Raw genomic sequence first — 24,787 nt, forward strand, 5'->3', positions numbered from 1 at the left:
ATGTATTGCCTGCTCCGTGGATTGAAAAGGAACTTCTTAAAATTTCTTTCTTCCAACAAGCAGTAGTTTGAGAAAAAATGGTGGAGTTAAGACCATTGGTGTACAGCTACAATGTAAGATTATTTTTAACATGACTTTATAGAGTTAGAGCCATTTGGAGACCACAAGACAGATGTCTGGATGGCATCTACCACTGAAGATGAACAGTATGAAATAATCCGATAAGCTAAAAGATGATGCCAGCAACCTACTTTGAGGTAGTTGTGCCAAATACAGTAAGCACAAACAAAAACAGAGGAACAACGACTTTAGTGTCAAAATGCTATGTTGCTTTGTTCTGCTGTGCATTCTGTTTGGAATGCTGTGACCCAGTTGCTGACAAGAAACCTACCGCAGATTTACGGTAAATGAGAGGGAGTAGGGCTGAACGCATGCTGATATAAAATGTTGCCTGCTTTGTTTCACAGAATAGCATCCTCAAAGGTGTGTTTAGTGATGGAAATGTTCAGATTTGCTCTGGGCTGAGGTGTTTTAAGTCAGGATTTCAGTTTTCGCTTCTAAACTGAAATATTAAAAAAGTTGTATTGCTTAAAATGCACCAAATATTAAATTGGACGTGAGAAGTGTTGTGATATATTGTTAAAACAGCCTTTTCTACATTAGCAATTATGTTGGTTTCAGATTTGTCTTAAATATTCATTAATGCAAATTGTAGCTACTGCAGTTATTGCAAGAGCAATAAAAATAATTTTTTTCATACTGATGCTTTCTGAAAAGTCAGTACCTAGCAGTGGATCCTCCTGAGATTGGTCCCAGTTTCTGGCTCAAAATTTCAAGACTATCTTGGGGCACTTCTTCCAAAGAAAAAGGCCTTAACACCAAAACAAATGTTGAGTTCCATCCTGCTCCATTGTTTTTGCTGAATCTTGTTGTGGCAAAATCTGTTACCAGCCTAAATAAATGCATTTAATGTAGAGGGGATGAAGAAGGAAAACTCCGAGCTGGCAATATCCTTGTGTGTGACTTGACTGTATAGCCCTGTAAACCAAAGAAGAGGCAGCAGAACACACAGAAGACAAGTATATATGATTCTTGGGATCATAGCCAGGATCCCCAAAGGTTAAGAGATTCTCTGCAATGTTTAATGAATTCTTATGAAAATGGCTAATACTGGAGCATTATCTGGGGACACAAGAGTTCACACCCTTCAAAGCTGGCATCTCACACTTAAATATACCACCAATGCCAAGATTATAAGAAAGGCAGTGACTGCTGACACCCACAACTATGCCTGTTTCAGCAGCCATGGCCAAACAAGGTAACCTTCCCCTGACCCCACATACTTTGTAGTAGTTGGTGTCAAGGGTCACTAGTAGCATATTCACAATAATTATGATGGCATAATAACCTTGTGAACTTTCAGGCAACATCAATTTGGCAGCTTCTGCATAATGTGGCCGGAGGACCGTAGAAGGCAAGATCACTTTAGATGAAGCAAAATGTATTTGACTGTTGAGTATCCTATTTTCCACCTGCGTAATGTGCCACCCTAGTCAAGAAACTGATCATGTGACAGACAGCACTTTTTCAATATTCCTGATCGCCTGTTGCTAGCATTTTCAGGACATTGTGAGCAACCGAATTGGAACATCAGAAACTGATGCAGTTGAGCTAACCTCATGTAATCCAGTATTGCAGCTCATTTACAGCACCCAGGAACCTAAAGACCAGCGGCATTTCACAGTGTATGGTGAAAATTTTGTATAAGTTATTCAATTAAGAAGTGAACTGTTATGTACAGCTGAAGCATTGAAGTGCCGCAGAATATTGGTATTGTTATGGAACAGTCAACAAGGAAAGGACATTTGCCAAAGACCTCTTTCTGAATGTCACGATGCTTTAAAGAGACCACACGTAAAACATGATAAGCATAGCTTGGTTACTTGTTATTGTGAAGTTGGTTGGATAGACCATGATCTTAATGAATGATGGAGCAGATTTGAAGACCTAAATGATTTATTCCAACTTCTATTTCTTACATTGCTCCAATTGGCGGGGTAATTTTTGTTGTGTAACCGAGTAGATTTTGATTTTAGCCAGTTATAATACATCTTATCTGATGTTCATTTCATATTTCAATTATCGTTCAAAGTCAGAATTTATTATTCTCAGTTATTAAATGCCTTAATGAAATCTGATGCTACACGTTCTGTTCTATAGCTACTGACTCCTTTACCCCTCCCTAGCTACTGTCTAAGGCTGAACTCTGCTGTGTGAAACTTCAGCATCTTAATTTGCTCTGTGCTGAGCCTCCAACTCCAACTTTTACTACCTACTCCCACCTTTATAACACTGTCCATTTCATAATGTTTCAACTTCACCTGAAACCTTCAGCCATGCGTTTGTTAGCTTCAGTGCCAATTGCAGTGCTCTCTGAATGCCTTCCCAACTCCTCTCCCACACCCACAATAAACATCAGCTCATCTGAACTCTACTCTTTGAATCCAAATTCCTACCAAGTCCTGTTCATCCATAGCCCCTGTAGTTAGAACATAGAACATAGAACATAGAACAGTACAGCACAGTACAGGCACTTCGGCCCTCGATGTTGTGCCGACCTGTCATACCGATCTCAAGCCTATCTAACCTACACTATTCCATGTACGTCCATATGCTTGTCCAATGACGACTTCAATGTACCTAAAGTTGGCGAATCTACTACCGTTGCAAGCAAAACGTTCCATTCCCGTACTACTCTCTGAGTAAAGAAACTACCTCTGACATCTGTCCTATATCTTTCACCCCTCAGTTTAAAGCTATGCCCCCTCGTGCTCGCCGTCACCATCCTAGGAAAAAGGCTCTCCCTATCCACCCTATCTAACCCTCTGATTATTTAATATGTTTCAATTAAGTCACCTCTCAACCTTCTTCTCTCTAATGAAAACAGCCTCAAGTCCCTCAGCCTTTCCTAGTAAGACCTTCCCTCCATACCAGGCAACATCCTAGTAAATCTCCTCTGCACCCTTTCCAAAGCTTCCACGTCCTTCTTATAATGTGGTGGCCAGAACTGTACACAATACTCCAAGTGCGGCCGCACCAGAGTTTTGTACAGCTTCACCATAGCCTCTTGGTTCCGGAACTCGATCCCTCTATTAATAAAAGCTAAAACACTTTATGCCTTCTTAACAGCCCTGTCAACCTGGGTGGCAACTTTCTGTTGCTGACTTATGTTGGATCCTAGTCTAACAGTATCCTTTAATTTAAAGTTCTTATTCTTGTGTATAACCTCTCTATGGCCTCACCCTTTCCTTTCTAAATTATTTCCCCCATGATCCCTGCACTTCAATACTGGTTTCTCCCACATCATTGATTATAATCCCTCTATCACTGATGCCAGTGCCCTCTGTAACTGAGGTTCTAAAGTCTGCAATACCATGCCTGACATTTCCATCTCTCTTATTCTCTCTTCCTTAAGGTCCCTGTTCATATCGTAGCTTTTTGCTGCTGATTTTGGTCTCCTGTTGTGGTATCTTTCAGAACTTCATGAACTTTATGAAAAATATGGACTGTTATAATTCTTGTGAAGCACCTTTAGGCTTGTTCTGATAATTACATTAAAATGAGATGTTGTTAGTGTTCAGTCCAATGGATGGAAGCTGCATTAATTATTGGTCATTTGGTAAAATGTCACTTTACAATGGAGCATGGACATTATTGTCCAGAAGGATTGAGTAGTGTACTCTGGCAATGGCTTATCACTGAACTGTTAATTCAGAGACTCAGATAATTTTCTGGGGACCAAGGTTCAAATCCCGCCATGGCACAGAGTGGAATTTGAATTCAATAAATATCTGGAATTAAGGAGTCTAATGATAACCATGAACCCATTGTTGATTGTTGGAAAAAACACCATTTGGTTCACTAATGTCCTTTAGGGAAGGGATCTGCCATCCTTACCTGGCCTGGGCTACGTGTTACTCCAGACTCTCAGCAATGTGGTTGACTCTCTACTGCCCTCTGGGCATTTAGGGATGGACAATAAATGCTGCCTCGCCAGCGATGCCCTCATCCTGTAAATGAATAAAAGAAAAAGATCACTGATTTGTTGCTTGATTACCTGTGATATTAGGTCCAAGAATATAAATTCATAGTCACTGCTCTAAGTCAGTGGTGCCTAACTTGAATCTGTTCTGTAAATTTTGGCAACTCATTTTTGCAAAAGTAGGGTTTTTGTCAGCAGTCAAAGAAATAACTACTAGTTTCAGAATTTCCTGACACCTGGGGAACACATGATACCATAGAAAACCAAAAGACCAATATTAGCCATTAATTAAACCAGCCAGTTTTGTTTACTGGACTGTTACCATAATCTGCTTGTACCACTTGCTAACACAAACTCTGAATGACTGGATTTATTTAAAAGCTTGATTTTAGAGATTGTCAGTGTATTTCTACAATCTAATTTCTACAGCGATAATAATGCTTCTGAAGTTGTATCTGATAAACCAGTGGTTAGTCCAACGTGTTACTGCATAAGTCAGTGCCAGGAAAGCCTCACTTTGGTTTCCTAGTTTGTGCTGAGTTATTCAATCTCAACCATATGGCAATTGTGGTTTGAGGGCTCCCCTCGGTTCCCCTGAACAAAGGAGAAGCAGAATCGGCTAAAACTCCTCCCTTAAATCTTGGAAAACTCTGCTGAAAAATGCACGTATGTGGATATCAGGGGATAACAGAATCAGGTTCAGATGCAATGGCGTCCACAGTCAAACATTCTACTGATACCCATTGGTCAGGCATACAATAGGGAGAGGTCAATTGGTCTGTGGACAGTCATCTCTGTGAAACCAAATCAGTGCAACAAAAGATGCTATCAGGAAAGGAAGGGAGGAAATTGAAAGTGAGAAATTGATTTACAATGAAGAAACAAAATAGTTAACAAACTATGCCATCATAATTATTTCACAAGAATAGGTACATTGTGATCAACAAGGATGTCTGTGGCCCTGGCAGAATCTGTGGTTCTGATAAAGAGAATGTAAGAAAATTAAAGAAAATTAGAGAAATCAAACACAAAACTCAAAATGTGGAGGGAGAAATGAAAGCCGTAGATAAGCCGCTAAATAAAATAAATAAGCTGCTTTTTTTCTGCTGCATTATATTGTTCCAGTGTGTTGAAAAAGAATAAACTCAGAAAATCTCTTGTTTCTTCTATCTCTTGTCACTGCAAGCTGCTAATCTGAATGAGGTGGAAAAAGGTCAGTCGCAGTCTGTTTCTCCCCTTTTTCTCTTTCCCACAAGCTCTTAGACTTGGATCATTTTTTTTCTTCCTGTCACCTGCTTGTTTTTTGGAAATGAGGTGCATGATTTCCACCCCCACTCCCTGACACTACTGTCATTTTTCCTTCTTATTTTGAAAGCATTATGGTGAGGTAGGAAAGGATATCAAGTCAAGCTACTCTTCTTCAGCACATCTTCAGCTTTGAAAGATGACTGGATCTCATCCTCATGATGTGCCAAAAAAATCATCTAGTGTTTAAAAACTACATGCCTGCTGACTTGTACGGAAGTATAATTGTGCTTCATCATTGTAGTACTAGCCCAGATTCAACTAGCTCTATGTTACATACCATGTATTGCATCAGTCAAAAAGATGAATATGATTTAATTGCAATATATCTGCTGCATTGACATGTGGTACTTTGTTATTGGGATAGCCAATTTCATTTGTTATCTCATACTTATAGCAAGTGGTGTTGCTTAATGAAAGCCTGTCTGTGGCTTGATCTTGATCACTTAGTGTCAATTATTACCTCACCTCTGGAAAAATAAACTGTATCAAAGCAAGATAAATAATGCAATTAAACCTTGACCAGGAACTAGATAAGATTAGAGTACATAACGCATTAGCCATCCAAACAAAAATAAATAACGAATAAGATATATAATTATCGTATCCATGTAAGAAATGAAGTAAGATGGCAATAAGAAGTATAAAATGTGTCTCAAATGTAAACAGCTAAAATATACATGAAGCCATTAATATTCATTATTATGGAGTCGATCCAAATCAGTCAATAAATATCTTTGTAGTTTATGTGACATTACAGCATTATAGACAGCATAATCTGCACAATAATAAAGTCAACAACAGAACTCGGCACAGTCCTTTTGTATTGACTCCTGAAATTAGACAGGCCAGGGAGTTTAAAGAACAATCAGTACTCTCAAACAGGTAGATTGAGATCATGGATTCCTTTTGATGCACACATGTGCTAAAACATTTTCGATCCTGCTCGCAATATGCCCAGTTGCTCAATTTCCAAGTTAAATCAATGTCTCTGGCAGGAGCTGTGCTCCTCATGTTCAGCGCACTGCCTGTCTTAAATACAATGCACTAAACAGGGATACACATAGGCCATATTCAATTTCAAAGGCAGTTTTCCATAACCACAGGCAGACTCATTTTTAGTAAGTTGTACTTAAATGTAAAGTCTAGAAAATATTTAAATAAATTGTGCTTTATCAGTACATGGTTTGAATTATATTTAATATTTAATAGCAGATGCTACCTTTGAGAATAGTTTTACATTGCATGATGCTGTTCCAGTAATCTGCACCTGATGGATTGTCGTCACCTGCATGACTCTTGCTATTGCTTTCCATAGTTGCATGCAGAGATGTTTTTCACCAGGCAGAACATTTGCACTGGAGCTAAACATTTAGTGCCATTTCTCTAACAACAATATTTCCACCTGCTTATCTTTTCTGATCAATTAATTTTTTTTTAAAGTAATGTTTTTGTGCTAATCAAAAGTATATAGTTTGTTAGTGTCTGGAAATTGAACCCCACCACAAATGATGCCTTAGCCTCAATCTCCAAAGAACAGCCTTCACTGGACCAGAGCGAATTTCTGCTTTTGCTTCTTGCTGATCATGTCTTCAGTGTCATATTTCCATATCCCTCCTCTTAGCCCCCCAAAATATATCAATTTCTGAGTTGAATCTGTTCAATGATTGAGTTTCCCAGACCTCTGAGCTAGAGATTTCCAAAGATTCTCCACCTTCTAAGTGGAAAACAATCCTTCTCCTCTAAGACTTAACTGATCTACCTGTTGTTCTGAGATAATGTCCCTGGTTCTAGAATCAGCAATCAGGCATAACATCCCACTTACATCCACTCTGACATGCCCTCTCCAAATTTTGTAAATTACAATGTGATTACCTCACATTATTCAGAACTGAAGAGAACACAAACTCAATGTTCTCAATCAATCCTCTTAAAACAATCCCAACATCCCATCTGATAAACTTCAATTGTAGCCCTTCTTTGACTCAAACAATCTTCCTTAGTTAAGGAGACCAAATCACGCTTATGTTATATTCTATCTACCATATTCTAGCTCATTCATTTTGGGTCTCCAACTCCTCTTGAATCTCCTTGCACAGTCCTCACAATTTAAGTTTCTATTCAATTTGGTATTCTGGAAATATTTAAAATGCAAATCATTTATTATAGACTGTGAACAGTTATGTACTTAGCAGTGACCCTTCCAATGCCCCACAAATGAAAGCCTGTCATTCTGAGAATGCCCCATTTATTCCTACATAAGTAAAACTAAAATAGTGCAGACACTGGAAGTCTGAAACAAACACAAAGAATGCTGGAAAAACTCAGCAGGTCTAGTGGTATCTGTAGAGAGAGGGAGAGACAGATTTGACATTTGGAGTCCAGTATGACTTATTCAGAACTGAAAAATGTTGGAAAATGGGTTATTTTATATATTTGATAGCGACAGAGGTGGAGTGATGGAACAGATGGTGTACAGACAAGGGGATTCTTCGTGGTGATGAAGGAGATAATGAGATGTAAAATAGATATGAATTAAGGGAGCGTGAAAGGGAGAAAATTGGTCCTGTCTGCTGAGAGCAAAGTAAACAAGACATAGAAACTTAGAAAATAGGAGCGGGTATATAACAATGGCAGATCATCCAACTCAGCACCCTGTCCCCACTTTCTCCCCATACCCTATAATTGCTTTAACCCTGAGAAATAAATCTAACTTCTTCTTGAAAACACATAATATTTTGGCCTCAACCACATTGTGTGGCAGAGAATGCCACAGGCTCACCATTCTCTGGGTGAACAAATTTCTCCACATCTCAGTTCTAAATGGCCTACTCCATGCCCTTAGAGCATCCTTCCTGCATTTACCTCGTCCGGTTCTGTTAGAATTCTATAAGTTTCTACAAGATACTCCGTCATTCTTCTAAACTCTACTGAACACAATCCTAAACTGATCTAGTCTCACTTTGTGCATCAGTCCTACCCATCCTGGAATCAGTCCGGTAAACCTTTGTTTTACTTTCTTCGTAATGTGTCTTTTATATTTAAAAAAAAGGGCAGCACGGTGGCTCAGTGGTTGGCACTGCAGCCTCACAGCACCAGGGACAAGGGTTCAATTCCAGCCTTGGGCAACTGGCTGTGCGGAGTTTGCACATTCTTCCTGTGTCTGTGTGGGTTTTCTCCAGGTGCTCTGGTTTCCTCCCACAGTCCAAAGATGCGCAGGTTCAGTGGATTGGCCATGCTAAATTTCCCATAGTGTTCAGGGATGTATAGGTTAAGTGGATTAACCATGGGCCACAGGGATAGGTGAGTCTGAGTGGGATGTTCTTCAGAGAGTTGGTGCGGACTTATTTCCATACTGTAGGGATTCTATGATGATGGAACATTTTTCCACAGATAAAGTGACCAAAACTGCACAATGCTCCAGGTATGGTCTCACCAAGGCCCTGTATGTTTGCAGCAAGCCATCCTTGCTCCTGTACTCAAATCCTCTCACTATGAAGACCAATATACTATTTGCCTTCTTCACGACCTGCATACTTACTTTCAGTTCCTGTTGTACAAGGACATCCAAGTTTCATTGCATCTCCCTGTTTCCCAGTCTATTGCTATTCAGATAATGATCTGCCTTCCTGTTTTTGCTACCAAAGTGGATAACCTCACATTTACCTATATTGTACTTCATCTGCCATGCATTTTCCCCACTCACTCAACACGTCCAAATCACATTGAAGCATTCCTACATCCTCCTCAAAGGCTCACCCTCCCAATCTGCTTTGTGACATCATGCAAACTTGGAGCTATTACATTTAGTTCCCTCACCCAAATCATTGATACATATTGTGAAGAGCAAGGGTCCAAGGACTGTTTCCTGCCCACTAGTCACTACCTGCCACATGGAAAAATATCCATTTATTCATACCTTCTGTTTCCTGTCTGCTATCCAGTTGTCCATCCGTGCCTGCACACTTCCCTAAAACCCATGCATGTTAATTTTATGTGCAAATCTCATACAGAACCTTATTAAAAGCCTGCTGGACGCCCAAAAATACCACATGTACTGGATCCCCCTTATCCACTCTACTAGTTACAACTTTGGAAAAATCTAGTAGATTTGTGAAGCATGATTTCCCTTTCATAATTCCAATGTGGAGAAGTGGGGAGAGTGGGAATGTAAGAAAAGTGGAGAACAGACATCATGCATTCAAGTTGGGAAGTTATTGAAATTATTAATCAGAGCTAGAGCTCTGAGTGCCTAAGATGATAATGAGATGTTGTTCCGCTAGCTTGTGTTGTATTACATTGAAACATTGCAACAGGCCCTGGACAGGAATGTTAGCGTGAAAACAAGGTGGTTTATTGAAATAGTGAGAAACTGGAAGGGCAGGGTCATTCCTATGCACAGATCAAAAGTGTTTCATAAAGTGGCCATACAGTCTGTGTTTGGTCTCACCACTGTCAAGGAGTCCGCATTGTAAACAACAAAGACTAGATTCAAGAAGTACAGGTGAAATGCTGCTTCAGCTTGAAGGTGTGTTCGGGGCCTTGAATGATAAGTAGAGAGAAGATTAGTGGACAAGTGTTGCATCTTTGAGATTGCAAAGAAAGCTGCCTGGGGGATGGGGAATTTGGTAGAAGTTATGGAGGTGTTCAACAAGAATGTAATGGGGAATGGTCTCTTAGGAACACTGAGGGGAAGGAAGGTGATTGAAATGGCAAAGGATGATCCTTTAAATGCAGAGATTAGTGGGCTAGCGAGTTTTGAGAAGGGGTTGGAATGTGAGGACAAAGGGAACTATATTGTTCCAGGAGTAATGGGGAGAGGTGAGGACCGAAGTGCAAGAGATGGGTTTGACACAGCTGAAGGCCCTGTCAACTTCGGTTGAGGAGAAAGGTTATATCAAAGTCATCCTCATGAAAGGTGACATCATCAAAACAGATGCAACAGGTATGAAGAAACTGAGAGAATAGAATCGAATCCTTGCAGAAAGCAGAGTGTGGAGATGTAGTGAAGATAATTATGAGAGTCAGTGGGCTTATAATAGATATTGGTCGGTAGCCTATCCTCAGAATTGAATTAATGAAATCAAGGTAGAGAAGGGTAGAGTCAGAGATGGACCAGGTGAAGATGAGGAAAGGATGGAAATTGGAAGCAAAACAAATTAATTTTTCTAATTCTGAATGAGAGCAGGAAGAAACACTGAAGAAATCATCAATCTATCAGAGAAAAAGATATGGGTGGTGATCTGAGTAGACCTGGAACAAGGAATATTCCACATACCCCAGAAAAAGAAGCAAAGTATTTATTTCATTATGGTTTCTCTCAATTAACTCATTCTCTATCCATACAAGTATGTTGACCCAATTCTATATACACTGATTTTATTTACTAACATCCCTGTATGACGTTATCAAAACCAAATGCCGCACATCTATGTTCTTTTTTAACATTGCCAGAGAACTCTGGCAACAGCAAAAACTTTTAAGTTTGTCATTCATAAATTTATGTTGGTATGCCTAACTCCAACATGTTTAGTTACTACATCTTCTGGAATGATAAATGCAAGAAAGATGTTCCCAAAGACCGCAAAGTTAACAACCAAGGATCACAGTCTGAGTACATGGGAAGTCCGTTTAGGTCTGAGATTAAAACAAATTTCTTTACCCGGACAGCGGTTATCCTGCCAATTCTCTTCCATAGAAAGCCATTGAGACCAAAACATTGAACGTTTTCAAGATATTGTTCTTGGATCTAAAGGGATCAAAATGTATGTGGAGAACAGGATCAAGATACCGAGTTGAATGATCAAACATGATCACATCGAGTAGCAGAGCAGTTTTGAAATTCTGAGTGGCCCCCTGCTGTTCCTATTTTGTTTATATTAAATTAGATTCTAATGTTTTCCAAAGTCCTGATGTCAATTCTGTAATTCTTCAACATCATGAACAGTTTAGGAAATGTTAAAGTATGCTTCAATTAAAATCCTAATAAGATCCTTCTTGTCGGTAGACAGAGAGAAATGGAGGAATCAAAACACGATTATCTGCCTGATGTGGGTGGCCTAGCTTCATCAATTTAACAGCAAATAAAAAATGTATAGGGGATAATGAGCCACAAAAGCCATTGTGTATAACCACAGGACATTTTTCTTGATTGTGGAACAGAGAATCTGCTTTTAATGTTAGTGCACAAACAGAAACACCGTATTGGCAACAACAGGTGAAATAATCTCTGTGGATTTCCATTAAAATTCATGTACTAAGGGCATGACTAAACCTTAAGGGGAAAATGTTTTTCTGTGGATAATTTTACTTCAGATTGTGAACAAAATGGCTTTCCCATTGATGCACATACTGATTTTCTTTTAAAATTATCATTAAGAGAAATTTTATTCTTCAGCCTTTTAACTTTAAAGCAGTTCCAGAACGCAGAACTTGAGTGCTGCATTAGTATTGTAGACAACAAGGCCCTCAAGCACCTCAAAGCTTTATTTTTAACTTTAGGTTATATTTTTACATGTATTCAAACATAGAAAAAGCATTTTAAATTGTGTGTCATCCATATTCTCAATGTACCTTATTGCTTACATGAAGAATGCATCAACTTATGCAGTTCATAAGCCGAAGTGTGGGCAGGTACAGACTAGAAATTCTTCAAATGCCAGTGTTTCATCTGTGAATTATTTCCAGCATCTTATTGGTATGATTAATAGCGTGCTATGTTACAGATGTTGGTATAATGTACTTGCATGAAGTTAGAAATGTGTGTTGCACCAGTCTGCAAGTGCTTCTCACAGGAATAAGGCTTTTTGACATCTGAAAGAACAGGACCCAAAAAATTTGCAATCAACAGTCTGGAAAATTAAGACAGGATTATACCCCGTTGGAGTATGCTAGGTTGGAGAGAGGTCACCTCATTGCATATCCTGGCAGCTGCCTGCAGCATTTGACACATGTTTAAAGCTCCTGCATGAATGGGAAAAGTGCAAATTGTAATGCTGGGGTCCAAGGTCCTGTCCAGGAGGTATAGAATCATTATGTTGCTTCATGGTACAATTACAACATGTAATAGACATCTAGATGGATACATAAATAGGATTGGTTTGAAGGGACATGTGCCAAATGCCTGCAAATGGGACAAGATTAATTTAGGATATCTTGTCGGTGTGGACAAGTTGGACCGAAGGGTCTGATTCCATGCTGTACAATTCTATGACTCTATGAATTTCAAATATTTCTTAATTTTGCTCAATTAGATCTTTGGAAGAGAACTGTCTTAGGAAAACATTGAATACATAAATTTGTTTCCAACATATACAATCAGGTGAGTCCGCTTCCACTTTAGAAGTGGTTGATGTTCCATGTGCATCTTACCAGTGATGAACTAGACCTCATTTGATGACTGAGAGGCTAGGAGTACCTGATGCATGTGATCCCTGGCCTTGCTCATTTAAGGCCTTTGCCCATTGTTATGAGGCTCTCTGCAGTTCCAACTTAAACCAGGACCTGAGGTATTCATGACTCAATCAACTTGTGACCCTTGTAATGCGCTCTTCCTTGAGTTACAGTCGGAGTGAATTGGAATAACTATTGGAATTTTTGGTTTTCAGTATTTTTCTGAGCTTAGAATGGTCAGATCAATGCTATCTTTCTCTGCACCATTGAATTCACTATCTGCTTCAATTCTTCCCAGAAGTTACATTTAACCAAGCCAGATACACAATGTTCATTCCTTATGTCTAACTGAATATTCTGATGCATTAATACAAGCATCAGTAATACCACCCACAGCATAATTTCCGGTCCCACACAAGGATTCACACCTTCTGTATGTGAGACTGACATTTCATGCAATTAATGCTAAACTACAGCTTGTTTGTGTGAACTATTGTCAATGAAAGGTTATACTTACAAATGCATCTCTCTTTCAACTCTTAAAACTCTTTGCTACTATTCTAACAGTCTAAGTTGGATTGGATAGTGAGTCCCATGCTGAATTAACAATGTTTTCACCCACTGCACCACCTAGCCACCAGAACTGAATGTGTTTTATATGATCTTGTAGCCATAATAAGTGCACTAATTTATCACCATGTATAATACTGTGCACGTGTTAGGGGAGAGTTGATGACTTCTTCCATTCTTATACTATATGTTTTGAGTTTTTATGAGTCACTAGTAAAGAGGAGAGTTTAATAATGGCTTGAATGAAATAATCTTCTTAACTTTGTAGGCCATCTGAACATGACTTCATTGAATCTAATGTGAACTTCACATTCAACATTAAATAAGGTGCTATGTAATAAATTTGGAAGAGTTTGAGAGACTTTCTTTAGAAGGCTTTTGAGTAATCTAAGTTCATAATTTGTACATAGAGAATGGTGGAGGACAAGGAAAATTGATAGATGTGTTGATCAATCTGAATAAGTAGTTTTGTGATAAATTCAACCATTTACAGTGAAAACCAAAAAAATCATGTGAACTCTTAAAACTACAGAAGCCTGTATGAATTCCTTTTGTTAAATATTGCATTTATCGATCATTCAAATTTAAAGATGCAAATAAATTTGTCTCCAGGAGAAAATAAACATAATTAGCAGCCCAAGTGTGTTTTGTGCCTCAATCCCATCGATAGCGAGTACTAATATTTTCTGGTTTTGGGGAATCCAAGCTTTTTACATGATTGAGTAACAAAGTGCTTTCAGGAATCACCTAGGGAAGATCAACAAAGAAAAACATTCACTATTTACCTCTGCATAATGAAACCATTCATCAAGTTAATACCATCAGCAGCTTCTAAGAATGATGGAGAATGTTGGAGCATCTTTTTTCTCTTAAGATTTAGAGCTCAGTTTCCAAGCAATAATTCAGATCCCTCCTCTATTATTTTATCACTTAGTTCAAGTCTCATTGCTGCAACAAGGGATAAACCTGTCGCATTGTCTTATTCTGTCATAGGTGAGCTATGTGAAGAGAAACTGGACTTCTGTGCTCCGGAGCTGAACGCTTGTCAACATGATTCCAAATGTATCATGACCCTCAAGGGATTCAAGTATGTGGAATGCTTATTTGTTGGATGATTAATCTGTCATTTTCTGGTCACCGTGTAATTCTTATGTGAACTCAAGCATAAATGAAGAATTTTGAAGTTGCACAATTACATACTCTATATGAAATAGAGCGAGATTATGAGATAGAGAGACAACTTGGGGTGGAAATTCACTGGAGGCATTTTCACTGATAACAGTGCAGGATCTGATGAACACTGAGATTCATGCTTTGCTAATTATGAGCCAGTTTTAGAAAGGAAATTTAAAGCAAGCATCATGTCCCTTTCTCAATTTGTTCCATGGTAACATTTCCATTGTTGCATGATATTTTAGGTATAGAAAGTGGGCTTAGTGCATAACAATTTTCACCCTGAGTTCCTGACATTTTTTTTTCAAAAAATATTTACACCAAATTTGTGAAGCCTTACTGCATGGAGTTAAGTTTTATAAGTACATGGAATTTTATAGATCAAAAACAAATTATTCATGTACCTGGTTCATGCCAGTACTTCACATTAATCTAATCCCATCATCTCATCCTAACAGCATATCATTCTATTCCTTTCTCCCTCAGCTATGATTTATTTTTCTTAAATTTATCCGTGCTGTTGCCCCTCAAGCAACTCATATTGTGGGGAGTTGCCCATCATTCTCTGAGTGAAGAAGCTTCCTTTGAATTTCTTGTTGGATTTATTATGAACTATCTTTATATTTCCAGCCTTGATTTGTGGCTATCTCTAACAATGAAAACATGGGACTAGATTTAATGTAGCCCATCATAGCGGGAAACAAGGTAGCAAGGCTCACTTCACTGTGGGAGACACCCTTCTTCAGTTTCCCAGCAGCTGTAAAACGTCCCAAATTAAACAGAGGGCAAAAGAGATTGGTGTAGTCTTCCCGGTGGCCAGCAGCAAGATGTTGTTTAGGATTAGTAATGAGCCAATTGACTCCCATTGTCCTTCAGCCCACCACAATTTAGTGGCAGCTCAAGGATTACATTTGTGTCACACCACATTCCAGTGCCCTCAGATGGCTGCCCATCCTGTTGGGTTTGCCAGCTACCTCCTGGGGTAAGTCAGGGTCATGCTGAAAACTACTATTTAGAACATAGAGCAGTGTAGCAAAGGAACAGCCCATTGGCCCACGATGTTGTGCTAAACATTACGCCAAAATAAACTAATCCCTCTGCCTGACCTTGGTCCATATTGCTCCATTCCTTGCATGTGCTTCCGTAAAAGTCCCTTAAGTGCCTCTGTTGTATCTGCCTCCACCATCACCCCAGCAGCATGTTCCACACTCCTACCATTCTCTGTGTAAAAAAAAAACTTGCCTCTCACATCTCCTTTGAATTCTCCCCCTCTCACCTTAAATGCATGCCCCCTACTATTAGACATTTCAACTCTGGGAAAAAGATTGTGACTATCAACCCTATCTTTGCATCTCATAATTTCACAGAATTCTATCAAGTCTCCTCTCAGCCTCTGCCGCTCCATAGAAAACAACCTGAGATTTTCCAGCCTCTCTTTGTAGCTCATAACCTCTAATCCAGGCAGCATTCTTGTTGTAAACCTCTTCTGCACTCTTCCCAAAGCCTCCACATCCTTCTTGTAATGTGGCAAACAGAATTGAACACAATACTTAAGTGTGGCTGAGCCAAAGTCTTATAAAGCTGCAACATGACATCCTGACTCTTGTACTCAGTTCCCTGAATAATAAAGGCAAGCACACCATATGCCTTGTTTACCACCCTGTTTACTTGTGTGGACATTTTCAGGGAGCCATGGACTTGAATGCCAAGATCCCTCTGTACATCAACACTGTTCAGGGTCCTGCTATTAACTGTATATGTTTCCTTAACATTTGATCTTCCAAAGTACAGTACCTCACACTTGCCTGGATTAAATTCCATTTGCCATTTGTCCACTGATATCTGCAACTAATGTCTATCCCAATGTATCCTTTAACAACCTTCTACACAATTCACAACTCCACCAATCTTTGTATCTTCTGCAAACTTACTAACCCACCCATCCACATTTTCATCCAAATCATTTACATAGATCACAAACAACAGAGGCCCCAGTGCTGTTACCTGCGGAACACAACTAGTCACGGACCTCCAGCCAGAAAAAAGCACCCTTCCACTGCTATCCCCTGCCTTCTGTGGGCAAGCCAATTCTGAATCCATATGACAAAGTCACCATGGATCATATGCATGTTAATCTTCTGGATGAGTCTACCATGAGGCACCTTGTGGTAAAACCTGTGTAGACAACATTTACTGCTGTACCCTCATCGATCACCTTTATCACCTCCTTGAAAAATTCACTCATTAGTAAGGCATGACCTGTCCCACACAAAACCATGCTGAATGTCTCTAATTAGGCCTTGATTTTCCAAATGCATGTAAACCCTACCCCTAAGAATTCTCTCCAACAGCTTCCCAACTACTGATGTGAGATTCACCAGTCTCTGGTTTCCTAGATTATCCCTATTTCTTGAACAGAGGAATAACATTAGCTACTCACCAGTCCTCCAGGACCTCTCCTGCGGCTAGCAAGGATATAAAGATCTTGGTCATGGCCCTAAAAATCTCTTCTCTGACCTCTCATAGGCACCACTGGGCCCTGGGGACTTATCCATTTTAATGCTTTTCAAGAGATCCAACATCACTTCTTTCTTGAACTCAAAGTGCCCTAGCATATTAGTATGGTCCACACAAATTTCACTTCTTCATAACTTTCTCCTGAGTGAATACCAATGCAAGGTACTCATGTATAATCTTGCCCACTACCTCTGTTTCCAAGCACGCACGTTTCCTCCTTCATCCTTGAGAGGTCCTACTTTCTCCCTAGTTATTGTCTTATTTTTAATGTACATTAATAGAATGCCTTGTGATTCTCTTTAACCCTACATGCCGAGGTCATTTCATGGCCTCTTCTTGCTCCCCTAATTTCCTGCTTGAGTTCTTCACTGCTTTCTTTATATTCCTCATGGGCACTGTCTGATTTGTAGCTTCCTAAATCTTACATACCTTTTCTTTTTGACTAAATTCACAACCTCCCTTGTTATCCAAGGGTCCCTTACCTTGCCATCCTTGTCCTGCCGCCTTATTGGAACACGCTCACCCTGAACTCTGATGGGCAGGTTTTTAAATAACTTCCACATGTCAAATGTGGACTTGCTGTATAACAGCTCCTCACAATTAAAGCTCCCAAACTCTTGCCTAACACCTACATAATTTGTCCTTCCCCAGTTTAGTACCTTCCTGCAAGATCCTGACTTATCCTTATTCATAGCTATCTTAAAACTTAAACTAGTTGACTGAATACCAGCATTTGACTGAGTGTGGCATCTAGGAGGCCTAACAAAACTGGAGTCTGTGTTGATCGGGGCAAACATTCGACTGTAGTGAGTCATTCATGACAGAAAGAATGATAGTTACAATTGTTTAAGGCTGATCGTATCTGCCCAAGGACATTTGTGTGGGAGTTCCTCAGGATAGTATCCCTGGCTCAATCTTCTTCAAATCTTCAACAATGACCTTCCTTCCAACATAAGGTCAGAAGTGAGCATGTTTGCCAATGGTTGCATAATGTTCAACACCATTTCTGACTCCTCAGATACTGAAGCAATCCATGTTCATATGCAACAAGATCTGGACAATATCCAGCTTTGTGCTGACAAGTGGAAAGTAACATTCATGCCACACAATTGCCAGTCAATGACCATCTCGAATAAGAGACAGTCTAACCATCACCCCCTGACATTCACTGTATTAGCATAATTTAATCACCCACTGTTAACGTTATGAGATTTGACAGAACCATTGACTGGACTGGAACAGCAAATAAATGCTGTGTCTTCACGGGCCAGTGGCTAGAAATTCTGTGGCAAGTAACTCACTTTCTAACACTTGTCCACCATCTACAAGGCAGAAGCCAAGAGTGTGATAGAATAATCATTACTTGCCCGAATAGTTGCAGGTCCAACAACACTCATGAAGACAGCATGCAGGACAAAGCTGCCCACATGATCGCCAGCCCATAAACTGCCTTCAATATTTATTCCTTTCCTCATTGATGCAGAATGACAGCAGTGTGTACAATCTACAAGATAAACTGCAGTAACTCACCAAGTCTCCATCAACATCGCCTTCAAATGCAAGATATCTATCATAGAGAAGAACAAGTACAGCAGATACATGGGAACACTACAGTCTGCAAGTTCTCCCCCAAGCCATACACCCTCCTAACTTTGAACAATCTTGCAGTGCCTTCTGTGTCACTGGTTCAAAGGCCTGGACCATCCTTCCTAACAGCACTGTGGGTGTCCCTTCAACTCAAGGACTGCAGCAGTTCAAGAAGCTGGCTCACCACTACCTTCTCCAGGCCAGTAAGAGATGAAAAATAAACGCTGGCTGAGCCAGGAATGTCCACATCCCATGAACAAATAGAACAGTATAATAATGAGCTGCCTTTGCTTTGGTTTCATGAATAGATATTTGGTACTTATTCCAGTGCCACTGTGTCACACCGCATTAATCAGGACGCTGTGCAAAGTGGTCTTAATAAGGTCTAACCAAAATTCCAGTCAGGAATTAGTAATGTAAGGTTCTGAAGGGCTAAATGTTCAGTTTGCATTGCTTATAAACTATCCTGATGTTTCACACAATCTGTGAGCTGAATGGAGGGGTTCTTCTCTAGTTTCCAGAGAGGCCATGTGTATCTCTACCTGTTCCTTATAAATTCCCTGATCAAGTAAATGTAGCTGTACTTCTTGCAATCATGCAATAATCCTTCTCATTTAAGAACCATACCTTTTCTGCAGATACTCTGTAGTAGTGTATCCTGTAATGCTAATCATTGATAAGTTCAAAACAAAGCAAACACAATAGAAGACAAGTGGCAGCAAACTAATTCTAACGGCCAAAAACAGAAGTTGCTAGAAAAGGTAAGCAGGTCTGGCAGCATCTGTGAAGAAAAAATTAGAGTTAACGCTTTGCATCCAGTGACCCTTCCTCAGAACTGAGGAAGGATCACCGGACCCGAACCATTAACTGTGATTTTTTTTTTCTTCACGGATGGTGCCAGACCTGTTGAGTTTTCCCAGCAACTCCTGTTTTTGTCCCTGATTTACAGTGGCCGCAGTTCTTTTGGTTTTTAATTCTAATGGTGCTTAGCCAGTATCATGCATTGCTCGACATAACAAATACCAGATGTCACCAGCAATGGTTATCTTAGAAAATGCCACATACTTGCAGTACTGCAAATCTCATTGCCACCATAAGGTGGGAAAACCCAGTAAAGCAGTTCAGGGATGCAGGCTTACAAAGAAACAGATTTAAAAAGCTTGAAAGCATGAAACGCTACAGAACAACCAACAGTATATTTTAAATCGCTATTGAAGAATATAATTCACTTATACAGTGTTAAAACTAATGGTGTAGAATTCACTTTATTTGGCAGAGTCTGGCAAGAACTACACAATTTGAATAAACATTTATGAATACAAGAATGCAAACGTTAAAAAAATCTCGGAATCCTAGAACCTCTGTATTCAACAGAGATATGGGTTTTATCTCTTTTCACTCCAATCTCTATTAAGTTCAGGCAAGACATAATGTTGAAGTGTTTTGAAGAAGGGTCCCTGGACCTGAAATGTTGATTCTGCTTTCGGTCTACAGATGCTGCCAGCAATTTCTTTTTTTTTTCAGACTTCTAGCATCTACAGTTCTTCATATTTTTGTTCTGAAGTTTTATTTGCACTGCTGATCAGGGTGGGATCTCTCTAATAAACTTTATTGCCTTTGCCTCCTTTCACTATGGTAATGAAATGATTAAATACATTGGACATTTCTCCACAGTGCACATAATTATAGAGAAAACAGCAGTTATATGCAACAATTTGGATACTATCCAGCTCCAGGCAGGTGCTGCTATAGCACTTCCTTTCTGCCTGCAGGTAGATAATAGTCATTGCACGCCTACACATGAAGTCCTGTTGTGCCACTGTGCAAACTGTGCACACTGCCAGCAGCATTACATGGGTTCCAGTAACTGTATGAGCCAGACTGTCTCCTAAGCAGACAGTTAACCTTCCAATGAAAGGAAACTTTCTTTTATGCAATATTGAATGTGCAGAGAACACATTTTGCTGAGGTCCCAAAACTTGACATATAAGAGTCTGAAACCGAAAAACAGCAATTATTGACAAAACCCAGCATGTGTGGGCAGAAAACACAGTTAATGTTTTGAGTCCAGTGATTTTCACTGGCAATTTCTGTTGTCGTTTCAGATCTCCAGCACCAGCAGTTCTTTGTATTATTTCTAACATGACTTGAATCCTTTTTCAAATTATAAATGCCAGTAATATTTCCTCTCAAACTGTAGAAGATCAGGCTGTTCACAGTGTTGCTCAGTCATAAATGTTAAAAAAAACAGCATTGAAGGCATCAAGTTCTGGAAGTCACATTTCCAATTACCCAGAGGCATTTGGAATGAAACCAACATTTCTCTAACAGTGTGCAAGAAGAGTTTGATCAGGACCACATCTTTGGCAAAGAAGCATGATTTTTGAAATACTTCATGGTTGATTTTTGTTTTAACCTGACTTTTGGAGATTCGTTTCTATTTTACAGATGCGAGTGCACACCTGGGTATGTTGGTGAACACTGTGACATTGATTATGATGACTGCCAGGAGAACAAGTGTAAAAACAGTGCACAGTGCATTGATGCAGTGAATGGGTATACGTGTATCTGCCCAGCAGGTTACAGGTAGGTCTTATTGGGCAAGACATTGGGAATATAAAGAGTTTTGACAAAGCATGGCACTCCGTAGGAGTACATCAATCCATAAAACCCAGTCAGTTTTGTTTCTCATAAAATTGGTTTAACTTATGACAGCAAATGGTGTCAGCCTTTGTCTGAATTTGAAGTGTTGAGATAAAGTTAGTGGTCGACTTACTCATCCGAGCTGTGGTAATAAAAGTACGGTGTGAGCATAGAGGAAACAGAGTCACCACAAGTTTGTAGTCGATGCCAAAGCTGGAATCAGATAATGCCTACTCCCTTCAAATTGTTTGTATTTGTCAATATTGTAACAGTGATTCACACAAGATACAGTGTAAATCAACTGATACTGATATATCACCAGAATGTTCAGCAGAACTGGTGGATTACCAGTTGATTTGCTGTATTTTGTATCTGGTAAATGGGAGAATAAGATCATAGTCCAGGCACAGGGAGCCTTCAATCCCTTGACCTATTCCTTTGGAGTCTGCTACTTGGAGAATTGTGTAGTGTCCCAACATGCAAGTCCCATCTCTGCAGCAGAAACAACTATTTGGCCATCAGAAAATCTGGGCCATAGAAAAAGGAGCTAGGCATAAAATCAGGAAGCAGAGCCTCAAAAGTCATATATATTGGATTATTACTTGAGCTATGTAGAATTGACATTGGGCAAATCAGACCACATGGGTCAAAGATTAATGTGGGAGAAGTGTGATCTGGTTCATAGGGCGCTGGAACCAATACAGGGAAAATTAGAATTCATCCACAAGGTCCCCATTTGAGCAATGCTCAGGCTGATGTTTTGGTGAGCTAGATAATTAGGGAAATAGATTTTAAACTGAATAGAGGGGGAAAAGATCAAATTTTGAAAAATGTGATAAACCAAATAACTGAAATAAGGCAAAAGACAATGGCAATAATGTCACAAAATGATAGTGATAGGAAAGGCTAAAGACTACAAATCTAGAAGAAATCAACAGATAAGCTTGGAAAAATTACAGGAAAGAATAAAAAGATAAAACATAAGACTCTCCATCTAACTCCATGTAGCACGTAAAACAAAACAAATGAACTGAGAGTGTAACAGGAACAAGTAAGTATGACCTGGTACAGGCACATGGCTGTGTGATGACATGGATTGGTCACTGAGTACTGAAGAACACAGCATATTTAGAAAGGACCGGAAGTTATGAAAAGTGGAGAGGTAACTCTGCTAGTTAATGATGGTATTAGTATGGTAGTAAGGAATGAGCTACGTTCAGTCAACGAGGATGTGAAATGGTTTGGGTAGCAATGATAAATGGTAAAGAAGTAGTTTACAGGCCCCTGATAGTGAACACGTGGTAGAAGAAAGGAGGAGATAATGGAAGCTTACCAAAAAGGCTTAATAATAGTACTAATTCACTCAGAGATAGTAAGAACTGCCAATGTTGAAGTCAGAGATGACACTGTGGAGATGGAAGAACACAATGGGTCAAGCAGCACCAAAGGAGCAGAAAAGCTGACGTTTCGGGTCACAACCCTTCTTCAGAAATGACCCAAAAACGAACTGAAACGTCAGCTTTTCTGCTTCTCTGATGCTGCCTGACATGCTGTGTTCCTCCAGCTCCACACTGTGTTATCTACAAAATAGTACTAGCTTTTTGTGATTCATGCACTGGGCAACTCAGACCCCTTTGCACCTCAAACTTCTGCATTTTTTTCACCGTTTAGATAATATACTTTTATTCTTCTTTTCAAAATGGTCAGTTTAACACTTTCCCATGTTATATTCCATTTACCAGATCTTTGCTAACTCACTTAACCTATTGCAATTTTTTGAGTTCTCCTTCACAAGTTCCCTTGGGGAAATGTGGCGTAATAACACTGGACTAGTTAACCAGAACCAGAGGTTAATGTCCTGGGAGCATGAGTTCAAATCTTGAATTTGAATTCAATATAAAAATCTGGCATTTAAGAAAGAAGCTAACTTAATGACAATTATGAAAACACTGTCAACAACTGCACATCTGCATCTGGTTTACTAATGTCCTTTCGGAAGTAAATATGTCATCTTTACCTAGTCTTTACCTACATGTGACTCCAGACCCACAGCAAGGCTATTGATTCTTAACTGTTGTCTGGGCATAATTAGAGATGGGCAATAAATATTGGTCTACCCAGCCATGCACAAATGCTGTACATGAATAAAGAAAAGACATCTGGTAATTAGGAAAGCTGATACATTTGTTAAAAGGAGATTTTAAAGTACCAATAGTGAGGTTACATTTCAATTATGCTGATGATAGGTGAGACCCCTTTGGAGCACCATGTATGTATTGGTCACTTTATTTAAGGAAGGATGTAGTTGCTTTGGAAGCAGTTTAGAGAAGTTTTAGTAGACTAATTCCGGAAATGAGAGGCTTCTATCCACTAGGCTTTATAGAAGTAAAGAGTGACCTGCTTGAAACATAAGATCATAAAGTGTTTTGACAGCATAGATGTAATGAAGTTGTTTCCTCTCATGGAAGATGCTAGGATTAGAGGTCACTGTTTAAAAGTAAGTGTTTGCTCATTTTAAGGAGATGAGATGAAGTTTCTTCTCCAAGAGGAATTGTTAGCTTTTGGAACTGTCTTCTGGAAAAAGACAGTGAAAGCAGATTTGAATATTTTTAAAGCAGAGGTCGATCAATTTTCATACGCAGGGATAGATGAGCAAGTGAATTTGAGGTTATAATCAGGTCAACAATGAGATCTTATTGAATGGCCACAAGGCTGAATGGTAGTCTTATGTACGTTCTGCACGAATTAAATGACACCTACTCATTTAGTTGCAATCTGGTAAATTGATTTCCAGTCTTGGGGAGCTAATGCTTGTTGCACAAAATTTCAAAATTTCCTCACTTTCTGAATATGATGGCCCCTTCATTGATGAAGTTACAACCTCGGGCTGTTTAGTAGCCGTGGTGTTTGTTCAGGCTTTATTTATATCTGATAAAACTTTTCTAGGACCACTAAAGTTCATTTTCTTATTAAACATCTTTTCCAGTGGCCTGTTTTGTGAGCTGACCCCACCAATGGTTTTACCTCGCACTAGCCCCTGCGATCATTTTGAATGCCAGAATGGAGCCCAGTGTATCGAAATTGGAAATGAACCAGTCTGTCAGTGTCTGGCAGGTTATGAAGGTGACAAGTGTGAAAAATTGGTCAGTGTGAACTTTGTGAACAGAGATTCCTACCTCCAGATTCCCTCACCAAACATCCAGCTTCAGCCTAATATCTCTCTCCAGGTAAGACAAAGGTTCCAGTTAGCAGTGGTTAATATCAGGTATATGTCTTTACTAAAGACCATTTTATCAATTCAGTCGCCACAAAAGTAACTTTGCTATGGAAGTCCAATTTACATACATATTCAGGAGCTCTGTCTTTTTTATTCTGATATTGCATTTCTTGAAACATGCCTTCATCTGAGATTTAAGTTGAGCTAAACTTCTACCTGAATTGAGAAATAATAATCAGGAGTGATTGTCATTCTCATGGACCATGATGAGATTTGTGTTTCATCAAAACTTTGATAATACTTTTTGCAAACAAACATTGCAAGTTTTACCAAGTTCTTCT

At 39.3% G+C, this 24,787-nt stretch overlaps 1 protein-coding gene across 6 annotated transcripts in view; it reads left to right on the forward strand.

Moving 5' to 3' along the window:
- Positions 1-24,787, forward strand: part of slit2 (slit homolog 2 (Drosophila)) — a 448,496-nt gene that overhangs the window by 398,679 nt on the left and 25,030 nt on the right. For 4 of the 6 annotated variants that reach the window (XM_048546634.2, XM_059646918.1, XM_048546661.2 and 1 more), the window contains 4 exons: positions 5,229-5,255; positions 14,303-14,396; positions 21,035-21,172; positions 24,216-24,456. In XM_048546634.2, coding sequence (XP_048402591.1) covers positions 5,229-5,255; positions 14,303-14,396; positions 21,035-21,172; positions 24,216-24,456 — 500 coding nt within the window. The remainder of the gene's footprint in view (positions 1-5,228; positions 5,256-14,302; positions 14,397-21,034; positions 21,173-24,215; positions 24,457-24,787) is intronic. The other 2 variants (XM_048546670.2, XM_048546699.2) reach the window with 1 other exon arrangement.

This window comes from Stegostoma tigrinum, chromosome 1 (assembly GCF_030684315.1).
Source record: "Stegostoma tigrinum isolate sSteTig4 chromosome 1, sSteTig4.hap1, whole genome shotgun sequence".
In the NCBI taxonomy this organism is placed as follows: domain Eukaryota; kingdom Metazoa; phylum Chordata; class Chondrichthyes; order Orectolobiformes; family Stegostomatidae; genus Stegostoma; species Stegostoma tigrinum.